This window comes from Mastomys coucha, unplaced genomic scaffold, assembly GCF_008632895.1.
Source record: "Mastomys coucha isolate ucsf_1 unplaced genomic scaffold, UCSF_Mcou_1 pScaffold22, whole genome shotgun sequence".
NCBI lineage: Eukaryota > Metazoa > Chordata > Mammalia > Rodentia > Muridae > Mastomys > Mastomys coucha.
In genome coordinates, this window is record NW_022196905.1 from 197,347,952 (window position 1) to 197,360,729 (window position 12,778).

The window sequence follows — 12,778 nt, forward strand, 5'->3', positions numbered from 1 at the left end:
CTGGACTTGGTGTCTCACACCCTTACTCTTAGCACTCAGGAGGCAGAGGGAAGCAGATCTCTAAGCTCAACGTCAGCCTGGTCTACAAAGAGGGTTCTAGGACAGTCAGGACTACGTAGAGAAACCTTGTCTTTAAAACCAGCCAACCAATCAACCCACACACCCACCAACCAACCAAATTAGCTTCATTTGAAAATGATAGAAGTTGTTTACCCCGAAGTAAACAAGAGGCAGGGGATGGTGGCACATGTCTTTAGTCCCAGCACTTAGGATGCAAAGGCTGATGGATCTTGGTGAGTTCAAGGACAGCCTGGTCTACATAGAGCAGTCCAGGTCAGCCAGTGTGGCAGAGAGAGACACAGATCCCCCTCCCCAAATAAACAACCTCCCCCAAACTAATTAGAAAAGAGCATTTGTTTGAGTGAAATGTTACCTTGTATGAGATTTCAAAGTTTTCACCACCCCAAATCTGGAGGCCAGGATCATAGAGACCCAGTTCGAAGAAGAAGTCCCTCTCAATGGCAAATAATCCACCCGCCATAGCTGGAGACCTAAGAGAAGGGCAGTGCTTGTGAGGACTATTAAAACAAGGCCCCAGTATCCCGTCACCAACAGACAGACAGCCTTTGGAAATGCAGCATAAGAATGCACAGAAGAGGTGAGACTGATGGCCAAACATTAGGGAACTGTAAATCCTTCACAAAAGAATGTGCTCACAATCTCTGGACGAATTTACCAAAACTTCTGAAGCAGGTCTTCAGACTACTGCAAGGCTGCGCCACTAGAGGGCGCCTTGGTTCTTTTGTTAATTTAAACAATTCTTTGTCATTAAGCTAAAAATTTCTCTTTCTCTCCCAAAGCACAGAACCATGCGAACATTGTCTGCTGACTTTCTCCCTCGGTGATTTGTGAGTCATTCTGGGATGAATGAAACTATACATCAGGGAAGGAGTCTGTCATTTTTAAATTTTATAGCTCAAGGCCTGGCCAGATAATGGTAAATCACTGTTGAACAGCCTGGTTCATTCACAGTTTGTAAATGGAGCACAGGAATAACCTATGGATCAGGACATGGGGCACCAGCTTGCACTAAAGTAGGATGTGGGAGTACAAAAGGGTGCCCCATGGGCTTCCTTGTATAGATCTTAAGTCTGGTACATTTTAGGAGACAGAGAAAAACCATTCTATAACATTTTAGGGTCAAGTCATTTCCACCATTGAACAAATGACAGCAGAATGACGTCACCATACTCTAGGCATTCCTTCTTAGCATTAAGCAAGGATTAGTGCATTATGGTTTGTAGGCTGTAGCAACTGGATATGGTTAGAACTTTGTATTCCTCATTCACGCTAATGTTGGTCTATCACTGGGTCCCACTGATTCCACCTTGAAAAGGTGTGCGTGTGTAATTTGCATACTACTCACTATAGTATAAACTCCACGGGAACATACTTAGTTATTTATATTTTGAAAAGGCCATTTCTCCCTTAAAATAGTGGCCGGTGCCTAGTAAGCCATCAACAAACCCATGTCGAGCAGACTGTGAGTCAGGTTAATATTTTTAGTACTGACGGAAAATCCCATCAAGAAAGAGTTGTTCTTTTACGCCTTTTCTTCTTAAAATACACTGCTTAAATCACCAAGCCAGTACGCTCTGGTTCTACTTCACAGACGTATTTGCTCAGCTGCCATTTAACATTAGTTCAGTATGCTTGTGCTTTTTGCTCTGCAAACACATTCCCATTGATCGCAGTGCATACTCAGAGGGGTAGCGTTAACATGCCCACAAGGAAGCTGATTCAAGGGACTCCCCTTAAGTTTCCCTAAGTTTACTTTAAAAGTAGGCCTTCTTACAGAACTTCAGGACTAACCGAGGTGGGCATCTTTGTCTCCTAGGTGACCTGTGAGCCTAAACTCAGCAACAGGTTCCTGGATTATTCTGAACCTTACGGTTTTGAATGAAAATTTGGAAGATGCCCAGGACAAGCTTGCAGTCCTGCAATTTCCTCATGTTTGCCATTCAGCGTCCTGATCACAGCATGCCCAAATCCACAACTCAGGAGCACTGCCCCAAATGAGCTCTGACATTCTGAGCAGTGTGACAGGGACAGAGTGACTGGAAGCAGGACCACGGGAGAGGAACAAACAATAAACAAACAAACAAAAAGACAGACAGACAGACAAACAGTAAATGCATTATGGACATGGGCTACATGTCCACACATTTCATTTGGGGGCCACTTTTTTTCTGAAAGACTGTAAAATGTTCCAATTGAAAGATCAAAAGGAGATCTTAAAGTCGATCATTCTATTTGAAGAGACACAAGCCGACTTGGGGATGGATGTCAATCAAGCATTCTTTTGAGAACCAAGCAACAAAGGATTCTATCCAACATTTTCTAAAGTCACAGTTTTGTATTCATTGCATTGAACTGATACAAAATTAGTATCAGAGCTTTAGCATACAAAACAAAAGGGAGAACCCAACAATCTCTTGCTGGTCTGTCCTTCCCTGCTGAACACTGCACCCAAGACTTCAAGAGGCCAATTGCAAGTCTGGAGCTGTCTGCAGTTTACATGTTGTGAATTTACAGAATACACTCTGCCGTTTGGTCTCCTAGGACAGCAGGGAAGGGTTATTTCTTCCTTTCCTGCTTAGGCTTCAAATTAATAACACCCTTCAGATGACTTTGTCCCCAGTGGAAGAGTATGATTCACATTAGTGGAGCTCGCATTTAGGGTGAAAGCTGTTCCAGGAGCCAATGTGAATTCATCAAAGCTCTGAGGCTGCAGGGAGTAAAAGCTCTGTCAGGATCTGAGACGACAGCTCCAGTTCTTACAGCGAGATTTCAGCATGGCAAGAGGGTTAACAGGTTAGCAAGCAACCGGAGAAAGAGGAGGTAGGTAAGTGGCTTAGTGATTACCGATACGGCTCAGTTTTTGTCTTTCTCAGTCTCTTCTCTCGAGAGGTCAGAGGCACCCGTTTCCAGAGCATACTCCAATCCCATGCTCCTCGGGCATACCCATCTTCATCACCACCCCCTTGGGGTATAATTTCATATGTGTTCCCGTTTATGACATCTATAATCGGCACAGTGCATATGGTTCTGTGTTGTGTTGATGCAGCAAGATCAAATGGACACATATGTATGGACCCACATAGTTATACGAGTTCATAGGGAAGGAAAAAAAAAAAAGAGGACTTAGGTAAACATTCAACATAAAAAAAAGTAAAGTGATAATCTTTACCGATAAGGCTCAGTTTTATGCTTTCTTTTGGCCTTTTCCTTGTGGCTTAGTGGAATACGTTTCCATAGCATACTCCAGTCCCAGGCCCCTCTGGCAAAACCGTCTTCATCCCCACCTTGCTGGGGTTCAATGGAATAATCATTCCCGTCTATGTAATCTATTAGAGGCACAGTACATGTAGCTCTGAAACATTTACAGAAAATGAAAACGCATTTAAGAACCCCAAACTGACTAGTTCACTGTGCCTAGCTACACGGGCTCCGAATGACTTCGTTTTCATTCTGCATGAGGAGACGACTGTCCAATGGGGGCATAGAGTAAAAGCCGAGCCTGTGTTACGCGGAAGGGCAGCATGGAAGGGGGTTTATCCTAGCTATCCAAACAAACGCCTGGGGCGGGAGCCATGCCACGGAGATTATTAAAAGCCACCTCCTTTTTACTGTGGCGTTACTGGCAGCTATCTCGTAGTAATTCCGTAACATTTACAAGAGTTCTCTACCTGTTGCTTTCTCTGTGTCCCCTATTAGAAAAAGTCTTTGTGTATCCCCTTCCTCTGACAGCATGTTCTTAACAGCTTCCTCCAGTTCTGTGTTCCTTTCTGACCCTTTGGAAACAGTTATTATGAACACGTCTTTCTTGCTTTTACTTAATTTTCTTCCCTCTTTTAAAACAAGCCACTCGAACAAAACTAAAACCTCAGGTTCTGTGTTGTGTTTTACTTAAAAAAAAAAAAAAAAAGCAAGAAAGATGCCTCAGTGTCTATTGAGTAACTTAAGGAGTGAACTAAGAATTTGAAGGATTAAAAAAAAAATACTTCCTTTGTATTTGGGTTTAGTAAAATGCTAGCACTGAATAACTAGCTGGGTGCTGAGCTGCCATCTTCTTACAGTGACCTTGGTCCCTGCTCATCACATCAGAAGGGACTGACAATAGGCCTCTCAAAATAGAGAACACAGAGAAAAAAGAAAAATCTATGGGGCTTAGAGCCTTGGTAGGGTGGAAGGGAGAGAGCTTACTTCTCCCCCGAACAGAAACTCACACAGGAGGGCCACCGTGTGACCCACGGGCTTCCCACTGGAACCTCTGGAGAGCCACTTTCTTGTTGCTGTGTAGACTTCCACATTGCCCTGGAGACAGTGACCCGCCATGTGCTTTTTACAACTTAAATGTTGAAATGTAAAGAAGCCCCAGAGATCTGTCTGCCAGTTTGTTCAATACTAGGTATGTGATACATTTATTTTCCTAAGCCTTAGTGCTGTTTTCTAATGTCCAGCTGATTGTGTCTACCCGGTAAGGCTGCTGGGGGAGGAAGCCAGACGGTATGTGTATGCTGTTTATGATGGGCCTTCCTTCACCTTCACCCTGATGACAAAGTCTCCCAAGTTCTTCGTCTGGCCATTCGCCACGAGAATATGCTGCATCTGCCTAGATTCCGAAATAGTCGGGATTCTGGGGGAGAGATTGAAAGCTTTTGGAGCAAGGGACTGATGGTGTTTTAGATGGTTCTGTAAACTTAATGGTGATCTTTCCGGGGCACAGCTGTCTATTTCTAAACCCTGAAGTTTCCAGAGGAGCCCAGAGACTTGGCCTGAGGAATGGTTGGCCCTTCTCCATCTAATGTACTCATTTCAAAGCTGTGAGAAACCCAAGGCTTAATGTCAAGTCTCCAGAGCATTTACCCAGTTTAGAGGGGACGATTAATGTTAGGGTCTCGACAGAACAGGGAGACAGCGCTGCAAGGGGACACCTAGCTTCTTCCCAGCACAGGCCGACTATGTCTGAATCAGCCCAAAGCCCCCACCTAGCTCCCCCCAGGAAACGAACAGCGCAAGGAAAACATTTCTCACACAACGTCTGGCAAACTAGAGATGGAACGGGATCACAGAGAGCAGTGTTTGTCCATCTAGGACAAGGTTTTACTTTTCAACTAGGAAAGAAAAAAAAAAAAGGAAGGTGACGTTACCTGTCCTTAGATATGGGGGCTACAAGTGGTGCATACCAGTTAACTGCCACCTCACAGTGGGCATCAAGGTATATCAAAACCTTAAAAAAAAGAGGCAGGGTGAAAAAATACTCCTCATACATGGCACAGCAAATATCACACACATTTTAAAATTAGATGCTAATACAAGTTAGCACTTTCGTCAATCTTGACATATAAGTTCCCCTTTCAAACCAACATTCTCATTTCAATTAAAAGAAAAAAACCAAACCCCGAAGAATAATTCCAAACTGTATCTGATCTTTCTGTTACCAAAATGGAAGAGTTGACTTTGTACACAGCACATTAGCGCTCACTTCCTACCTGTCCGAGTTTAGCCTTCTGCGCACCGATGCTCCGAGCTTGAATCAAACCCTCTCTCCTCTCATTTCGAAACACCTTCACAAGGCCATTCCAGAGCTTTATGTACTCATCCAGTTTTTCTTTTAAGTGTTCTGTGAATTAAAAAAAAAGAATCCAACCAATGTTATAGACTTTTTACATAGAAACATTTTTTTTTCCTCTCAAGAAACAAAGATTGGATTACATTTCCCTGATATTGCAAAACCCCGCAGCAGTAAATAGCTGTGCTGTGCAGTCACTAACTGTACATGGGTCGGACCAACGGTGAGATCAATTAAGATGGAAGGTAAGGGCGAGAGGGGCACTTCACTGGAAGACCATGTGTGAGAAGCATTTCCAAGGGCTTGCTTCTGTGTCATCACACCAAAGAAAGAAGGAGGAAAAAATGTGTTACAAGTTAATTTTAAGCTTAATATATCTATGGGGGATTGGGTAGTGTAAAAAAAAAATTATCAAGCATCCTTGTGAGCATTAAATGAATATTAAAAGTTAAAAATGTCAGGCTTAAAAGTTAAAAAGGAAAAAATATATGACATTTTGCAGTTGAAAAAAGTTGAGGATTTCTGAAGATACACAGTCTACTGATAAAGCCATGCCATTTCCCTGGAGTTCTCACAAGGCATGGGCTGCTCAAAATGTTGTTTCTGGTTCATCTTTTTCCAACCACAATAGGTACAGAAAATCGCTGTCTTGCTGTGATCCAGTCTACCCACCAAGTCGACCCATAACAATCAAAAGACACATTTTTGTCTGTAGCTTAGCATTACAAGTATACATTTAATTAAATTAAAATCATTATTATTACATATACATATATATTTGTGACTTAGTAGAAGGGATTCTGTTATGAAAACCAGGCACGATTGGCAAAGTTTGCACCTTGGCTTCTCATTGTAAAATAACAGCTTTTGTTTATCATTGTAAGCCCAGGGAATTGGCTCACCAGCTAGAATAAGCTCCTGCATCCCGCTGAGATGCTTCCTGAGACACAGAAATTGTCCTAAAATTGTTAAAATTTAGGCTCATCAGTACAAAAACCACCAAAAAAATTGCTGTATCTAGCTGAGTGCAGGTTGCAAAGCAGGTGTGTTGGACCATATATTTTATTGCTTGTTTGAGGGGGCTTTTTAAGGTGTTTGCTTTGAGGTAGAATGTCGTATAGCCAAGGCTGGCCTCAAATTTACTATGTAGCTGAGGCTGGACCTGACCTCTTAAAAAATTGTTTTAAAATTGTCTGTGTATCGTGTTTACTTTGCCTGTATGTTTGTGCACCACTGGTGTGTGTGGTTCGCGGAGGAGGCCAGAAGACAGCTCCTTAGGACTGGAGTTACAAATGGTTGTGAGCTGTGTGGGTGTGGCAGATCAAACTGTGGTCCTCTGGGAGAGCAGCCAGTCTCTTAACCTCTCTCCACCTCTCAGGGAGTTTATCACCAACAAAAATACCCATTGATACGGGTTTTCAGAATTAAGACACACACACACACACACACACACACACATTTTGGCCCCAACTTTTAAAGAGTCTTACAAATACAATTTCAAGTTTAATTGTATTTTCCTGCTAAAATGTTTGGTGACATTTTCCTTTCAAAATTAATTGTTTCTTTCTTTTTAAAGGTAAGTCCTCTCTTCTTCCCCCAAAGCTTGGTGCAGTCCTTCATCATTATTCTCTAAATCTAAAGTCTTTCTTATTCCATTAGGACTGTCTTTGGGACATGTTACTTCAGCACAAACTTTAAATACATCTTAACGTACAGAAGGGAGTGATCTATTTTTCAAATTTAGACTCTCAGTCAAGGCAAATGGCTTCTCTTCTCTTCTACCTCACACTGCGGTAGACTCGAACATAGCCTTGCCACTTTCTACGTAAATATTGCCTTCTTACAACCTACATTTGTCAGGGTGGGTTTGTGACTGTTGGTGGCACAGGCTTGTCTGGAAAGGTCATGGGTCACTTGTGAGCAAAGCACCAAAGAGCTCATTCATGTCCCTCGGTCTTCTCTCTTGTCGATCTTTGGGGAGCCAGTATGCAGCTGGGGCTGCTGGGAGTCCATCAGCGGGGAAGCAGGGACTGGCGGGAACAAGGTCCAGCGGACCGAGAAAACCCTCAGCTGCTGCAGAGCTCTGAGGGGGGATGGAGAAAACCCTTGCATGCTATAGACCCCAAGGAGGACCAAGGAGATCCTTGGCCGCTCCAGACTTTTAAGGTAGGACCGAGCAAACAATCGGTTGCTGCAGACTTTAAGGTAGACCCTGAAAAACCCTGGCAGCTGAAGACCTCTAAGCATCTGGGGCTGTTCACCTGAAGCCACCCTGTTTTCAAAAGTGGGGAGGAGCCTGTACAAAAGTGGGGAGGAGCCTGCTCTACTTAAAGGCTCCCATATCTTGCTAAGAGAGAATGCTGTCATTACCAGAAGCCTAAAGGTTATGCAGGCTGTTAGTGAGATCTTTTAAGAGGTTTTCGGTTTTGTCTCTAAAAAAGAAAGCTAACTTCAAGGTTTACTTTTCTAAATCTATTGAGGCAAAGTATGAGCCAGATTTTTATTTGAGTCTTATCAAGCAAACACTACAATTTTTCTGAAGCTAGTAGCAACAGATCTTAATGTTATCTTGAAAGTGGAAACGCTCATTACAGACCTTCTGGGCTTGTGTTCCAGGGGGATGGAAGTGTTTTCGCCCACTGTGAAGTACGTAGATCCTGCCTGAGTGTGAGACCTGGAGCCGCAGAGAGCTGTAGCATGAGAAGCTCAGACAGACAGCAAGAGGAAGTCAGAGGCGCAAATGGCCCAAGCCTCAGGTTCTGTTCCTTTTTTGGGGGCCAAAAACCATTTTTGGATGGTAAAATACCTATTTCAGTACCAACACGGGCAAGTTTAGAAAATAGTTTTGTAGATTTGGATTTTTTTTTCCCCATACACTTAAAAATCACTGGTGGCAGTGTCAACAGGATCACTAAAGGCGTATTCTCTTTTCTTCTTTATTACTTTATGTGTATGAGTGTTTGCTTGTCTGCATGCGAGTGCATCACAGGTGTTCTGCGTCCCTGGAGGCCAGAGGAGGGTATGGGTTCAACTGGGACTGGAATTATAGATGCTGGTGAGCTATCACATGGGAATCAAACCCTGGTCCTCTGCAAGAGCAGCCAGTGCTCTTAACCACTAAGCCACCTCTCCAGCCTGCTAATGTTTATTTTCAAATGCTTGTCTTGCAGAAAAACAAATAGTTTTGGTAAAAGCATTTGTCACAGAAAACTGCAACCAAGATAAGATATCCAAGCTAAGAAATATATTTAATTGAGCTTAAATATTAAAGATATGTCTAGAGTCATTAAGATGATTAGTAATTGCAGTTATCAGCTGCAGGAAATGAGGGGGAGGAAATAAGTCATAATTTAATTTTTTCTACTGCTGGCATATGTGCACAGATCAAGATTCCATTTATGTCCTTGCAGAAGCAGCAAACATCTGCCCAGCCTTGGAGAGTTCTGCATCGAGCTTAGGGGAAAGAAGCTGTATAGAGCTATCCTGAAAGGTATTCTCACGGTAGTCAGGTTCTGCCTTCAACCCTAACATCGGATTTGGTAGTCGTGCCGTATGCAGAAAAACCAGAGCACTTATTTGCCAAAGTGTAAACATCCTATTGTTATTGAGTAATTGAGCACTTCAGTCAGTTCCAAAACTTCAATTGTTTTGTGACCAGCAAAATAAATAACTAAATATGCAGATTTGCATTGAAACAGCAACATTCCATTTTCATTTGCATGTTGACTGGTAAGCCATCACATGGGGCTAGAGCATCATTTCTACATTTCTGTAACTAAGAATATATATTTAGCTTACAATAGCATATTGAAAGAAATTACTCAAAATTAACTTTAAAAAGTTAAAATTTCTAGAAAATTACCACTTGATTGCTCTCTTTCCAAGTTGAACCAAGATAACCTAACATTTGCCTAAATACTGTAATGGTCTCCTTTAAATGAAGGACTGAGCTGAGTGCCAGCCTATGGTTACAGCGCCTGGGAGATAGAGGCAGGAAGGTCAGGAATTCCAGAATGTAAGGCTATGCCAAGTTACACAAAGAGCTCAAGGCTAGCCTGGGGTACAGGAGTCCCCATACATGCCCCCTTGACTCATAATTTACTTTTATTTAATATTTTAAATCAAATAGAGAATATAATGAGCCGTAGAAGATGTGTTCTCAGAAAGTAACCCAGTATGACCAGTATGATGGTTAATAGAATGACTCGGCAGGAGCTCTCCAAATGCAGGAGGCACCATCACACAGTCTTGGGTCCTTGCCCGAAGGAAGGACGAACATGAACTGAGCACTGACATTCACACCTCTCCTTTTTCTCTACGTGCACTCAATGAACCCTCAAACTGCGGGCCAAAATAATCCCCGTCCCTCTTCTGTTGTTTTTGTCTGGTGTTTCATCACAGCAACCAGAAAGGTAATAAAAACACTCGCATTTTCAGGGCAAAGACAGCATATGCAGCATCGTTCAAGTGCAAAATGAAGTCTGTGAGGTAGGTCAGTGGACTTCAGTTTGAAAACGACAGCTGGAGCTTTAAGTGACAGCACAAACTATACATGATTCTGTTCTTCAGTCTTTCAGTAAGTTATTCCTGTAACTGGGTTTTTGTGAAACCCGAGCCCCACAGAACTGAATTGGTACAGCATCAGAAGAAAGTCTTAAACGCATGGATTTGGATCTAACAGTTAATTACTGCCCCTGTGCCTGACGGTAAGTCACATGGGTTCTCCGAGTCCCCTGTATAAAATAGGTAATTATAGTATTTTAAAGGTTATTGCTAGGATTAAACAAAATGATTCATATACAGTGCTTGGCACAGTGACAACATAGTAACGTATCAGTGAATACGTTTCATTTTAAAAACTTATTTTGATAACACATTTTAATGTTACTTGTGATTGACTTATTTTCTAGCGCAGATGTCAAGTCTATAGCCATTACCTTTATTGCTGAAGTCATCAATTAACACGATTTCTGCTAAATACTTCCTTGGTGTCCTTTTGATTACACTGTGGACTGTCCTCATGAGGGTTGACCATCCTTCATTATGGAAGACAATGACAACGCTTGAAGTAAGCAGGTTTTCATCATAGTGCCAATACTTGCATCTGCAAAAGGAAAAGATCGTTGCATGTATTTGGAGAGAATCTATAGTGCTCGGCTTCAGAGTCTCGGGGCTCGTATTTTCCGATTGGATTAAATATTATTGATTTATCTAAGGAAACAGTACGAAGCTCTTTGGAACTCAGCAGAGACACACGATCAAAGAAAGAAGCTGATGTTTAAAGTGACCAGATAAAGCTCCTAGGTATCAGCATATTGTGTGATAAAAGAAACAGCTTCTGAGTCGGTGCCGAGGATGCCAAAGACACTATTACAGCTGTCAGCAGCCTGTTTTCTACGACACGGATAACACTTCATTTTCCTTCCTGAAACTTGAGCTTTAAGTGCAAGAGATTTATTTTGTTGTCTAATTGGACAGTTAAAAAATATTTAGAAAAAAGTTAAGCAGGCCAATCAGGAACACACGAGAGGCTTTGGAAATTTGACTACTGAATGAGAACAGCTCCTATGTTGTCTGGATCTATTGGATTGACTCAAGAAGGATCCTTGGTTACTCTACAAAAAAAAAAAAGAAAAAGCTTGAAACAATAAGAGCAGGAATAAAGCTGTTGGAGGCCCTTTCCTAACAGGGAGAATCTCAGAAGAGTGTCTGATGAAGATTCCAGAGCCAGGGTAGACCAAAGTTACCCTGCTCTTTCAGGATAACAAGTTCAAAACAGAGAAGCAGCGAAGTGTTTTCTTATTGATGGGCATTTCACTCCGTTCTACGTCCTTATATAGGAACCCATTCTTCTAAATGCTCAGAGGATCCAGTGAGGACCAAGGTGGAAATGATGAGCCATCAGGGTAAGGATGACATGGAAGGAACCACGAGTCATCAGAAGTCACCAGCACACTGATGTCCTGTGGTCAGAATGTCTCCTCAGAGCTCAAGTGTTGCAAATCTAATCCCAAAAGGCAAGAGTGTTGGTGGTGACTAAACATCCATTCTGTTATCACGGTGGGTTTCTCAAAACCACGAGGTTGGCTCCCTCCTGTCGCTTCCTCTCACTCGTTTGCACTCATTCTGCTCTTAAACCTTTCCCCATGAGAAGAGGCCTGAGCAAGGAGCTCCTGGCCAGATGTTTGCCCCTCAGGCTTGAACTTTGTCAGCCCTCAGAATTTTGAGAAGTTTCATGTCTTTGTAATTACTCACTGTGTGATCTTTCACAGCAGCACAGACATGGACTGAAGCCAACGCCTCAGAAGCTGATGCAGAGAGTTCAGTGTACTCTCCACAGACAGGCCACCCCTCACTTGGAGCCAGAAGGCAGTAGCGCCTCGGGAATGCATGGCCTTAAGGAACTGGATGCTGGAGAGGAAAGTAACCTCTACAGCGTAGAAACACCATGGAGAGGAAGTGTGAGCCCGAGCTAAGGAGCCTGCCCAACCGCAGCTGCAGGGCGATGCAGGCTGCATTCTCTCTGACCACAGGCTTCCCTTCGCCACAAGCAGGTTCTTGACAAAGCTTAGCTCTTTGACAGCTTCTCTGGTTTACTGTGGTGAGAAGATGTGAAAGCAAAGTGCACACTGGGTACTTATCATACGCAATGTCTTTACTGGGTAAAGGGTGATATCCTGGGCTGGCCAGATGGCTCAGTGGATAAAGGTGTTCAACCACTGTGCTTGAAGATCCGAGTTTGATCTCTGGCACCCACAAGATGGAAGGAGAGAACTGAGTCTTACAAGTTGACCTCTGACCTCCGTACACAGTAAATACACGTGAAAGCAAAGAAAATGAACTACCCATGATACTGAGGTAAAACCCTATTTTGCACCATGTCCCACCTCACTGGTGTAAAATTTGCAATAGAGTAGACTCTCTTTATCTGAGGTTTTTGCTTTCTGAGGTTCTAGCTACTTGTGGTCAAGTGTAATACAGTATTATAGAGTTAAGATAGCAGGAGAGGCACACTTGGGAACATATTTTATGATCAGTTATTGATTGTTAATCTCTTAGGATACTTACCGTGTATATGGGAATACATGTTTAGAAAAAGACATAGTATAAGTACAGGATTAGTCCTATGTGTTCCAGGAACTT

At 42.7% G+C, this 12,778-nt stretch overlaps 1 protein-coding gene across 2 annotated transcripts in view; it reads right to left on the reverse strand.

Annotated features, from left to right (window-relative positions):
• Positions 1–12,778, reverse strand: part of Galnt7 (polypeptide N-acetylgalactosaminyltransferase 7) — a 127,518-nt gene that overhangs the window by 15,631 nt on the left and 99,109 nt on the right. The window contains exons 3-7 of one of the 2 annotated variants that reach the window (XM_031339866.1): positions 10,573–10,739; positions 5,556–5,686; positions 5,214–5,293; positions 2,926–3,108; positions 434–551 (exon numbers count right to left, since the gene is read on the reverse strand). In XM_031339866.1, the coding sequence (XP_031195726.1) occupies positions 434–551; positions 2,926–3,108; positions 5,214–5,293; positions 5,556–5,686; positions 10,573–10,739 (679 nt within the window). Of the gene's footprint in view, positions 1–433; positions 552–2,925; positions 3,109–3,250; positions 3,434–5,213; positions 5,294–5,555; positions 5,687–10,572; positions 10,740–12,778 lie in introns of both variants that reach the window. The other variant, XM_031339867.1, reaches the window with a different exon arrangement.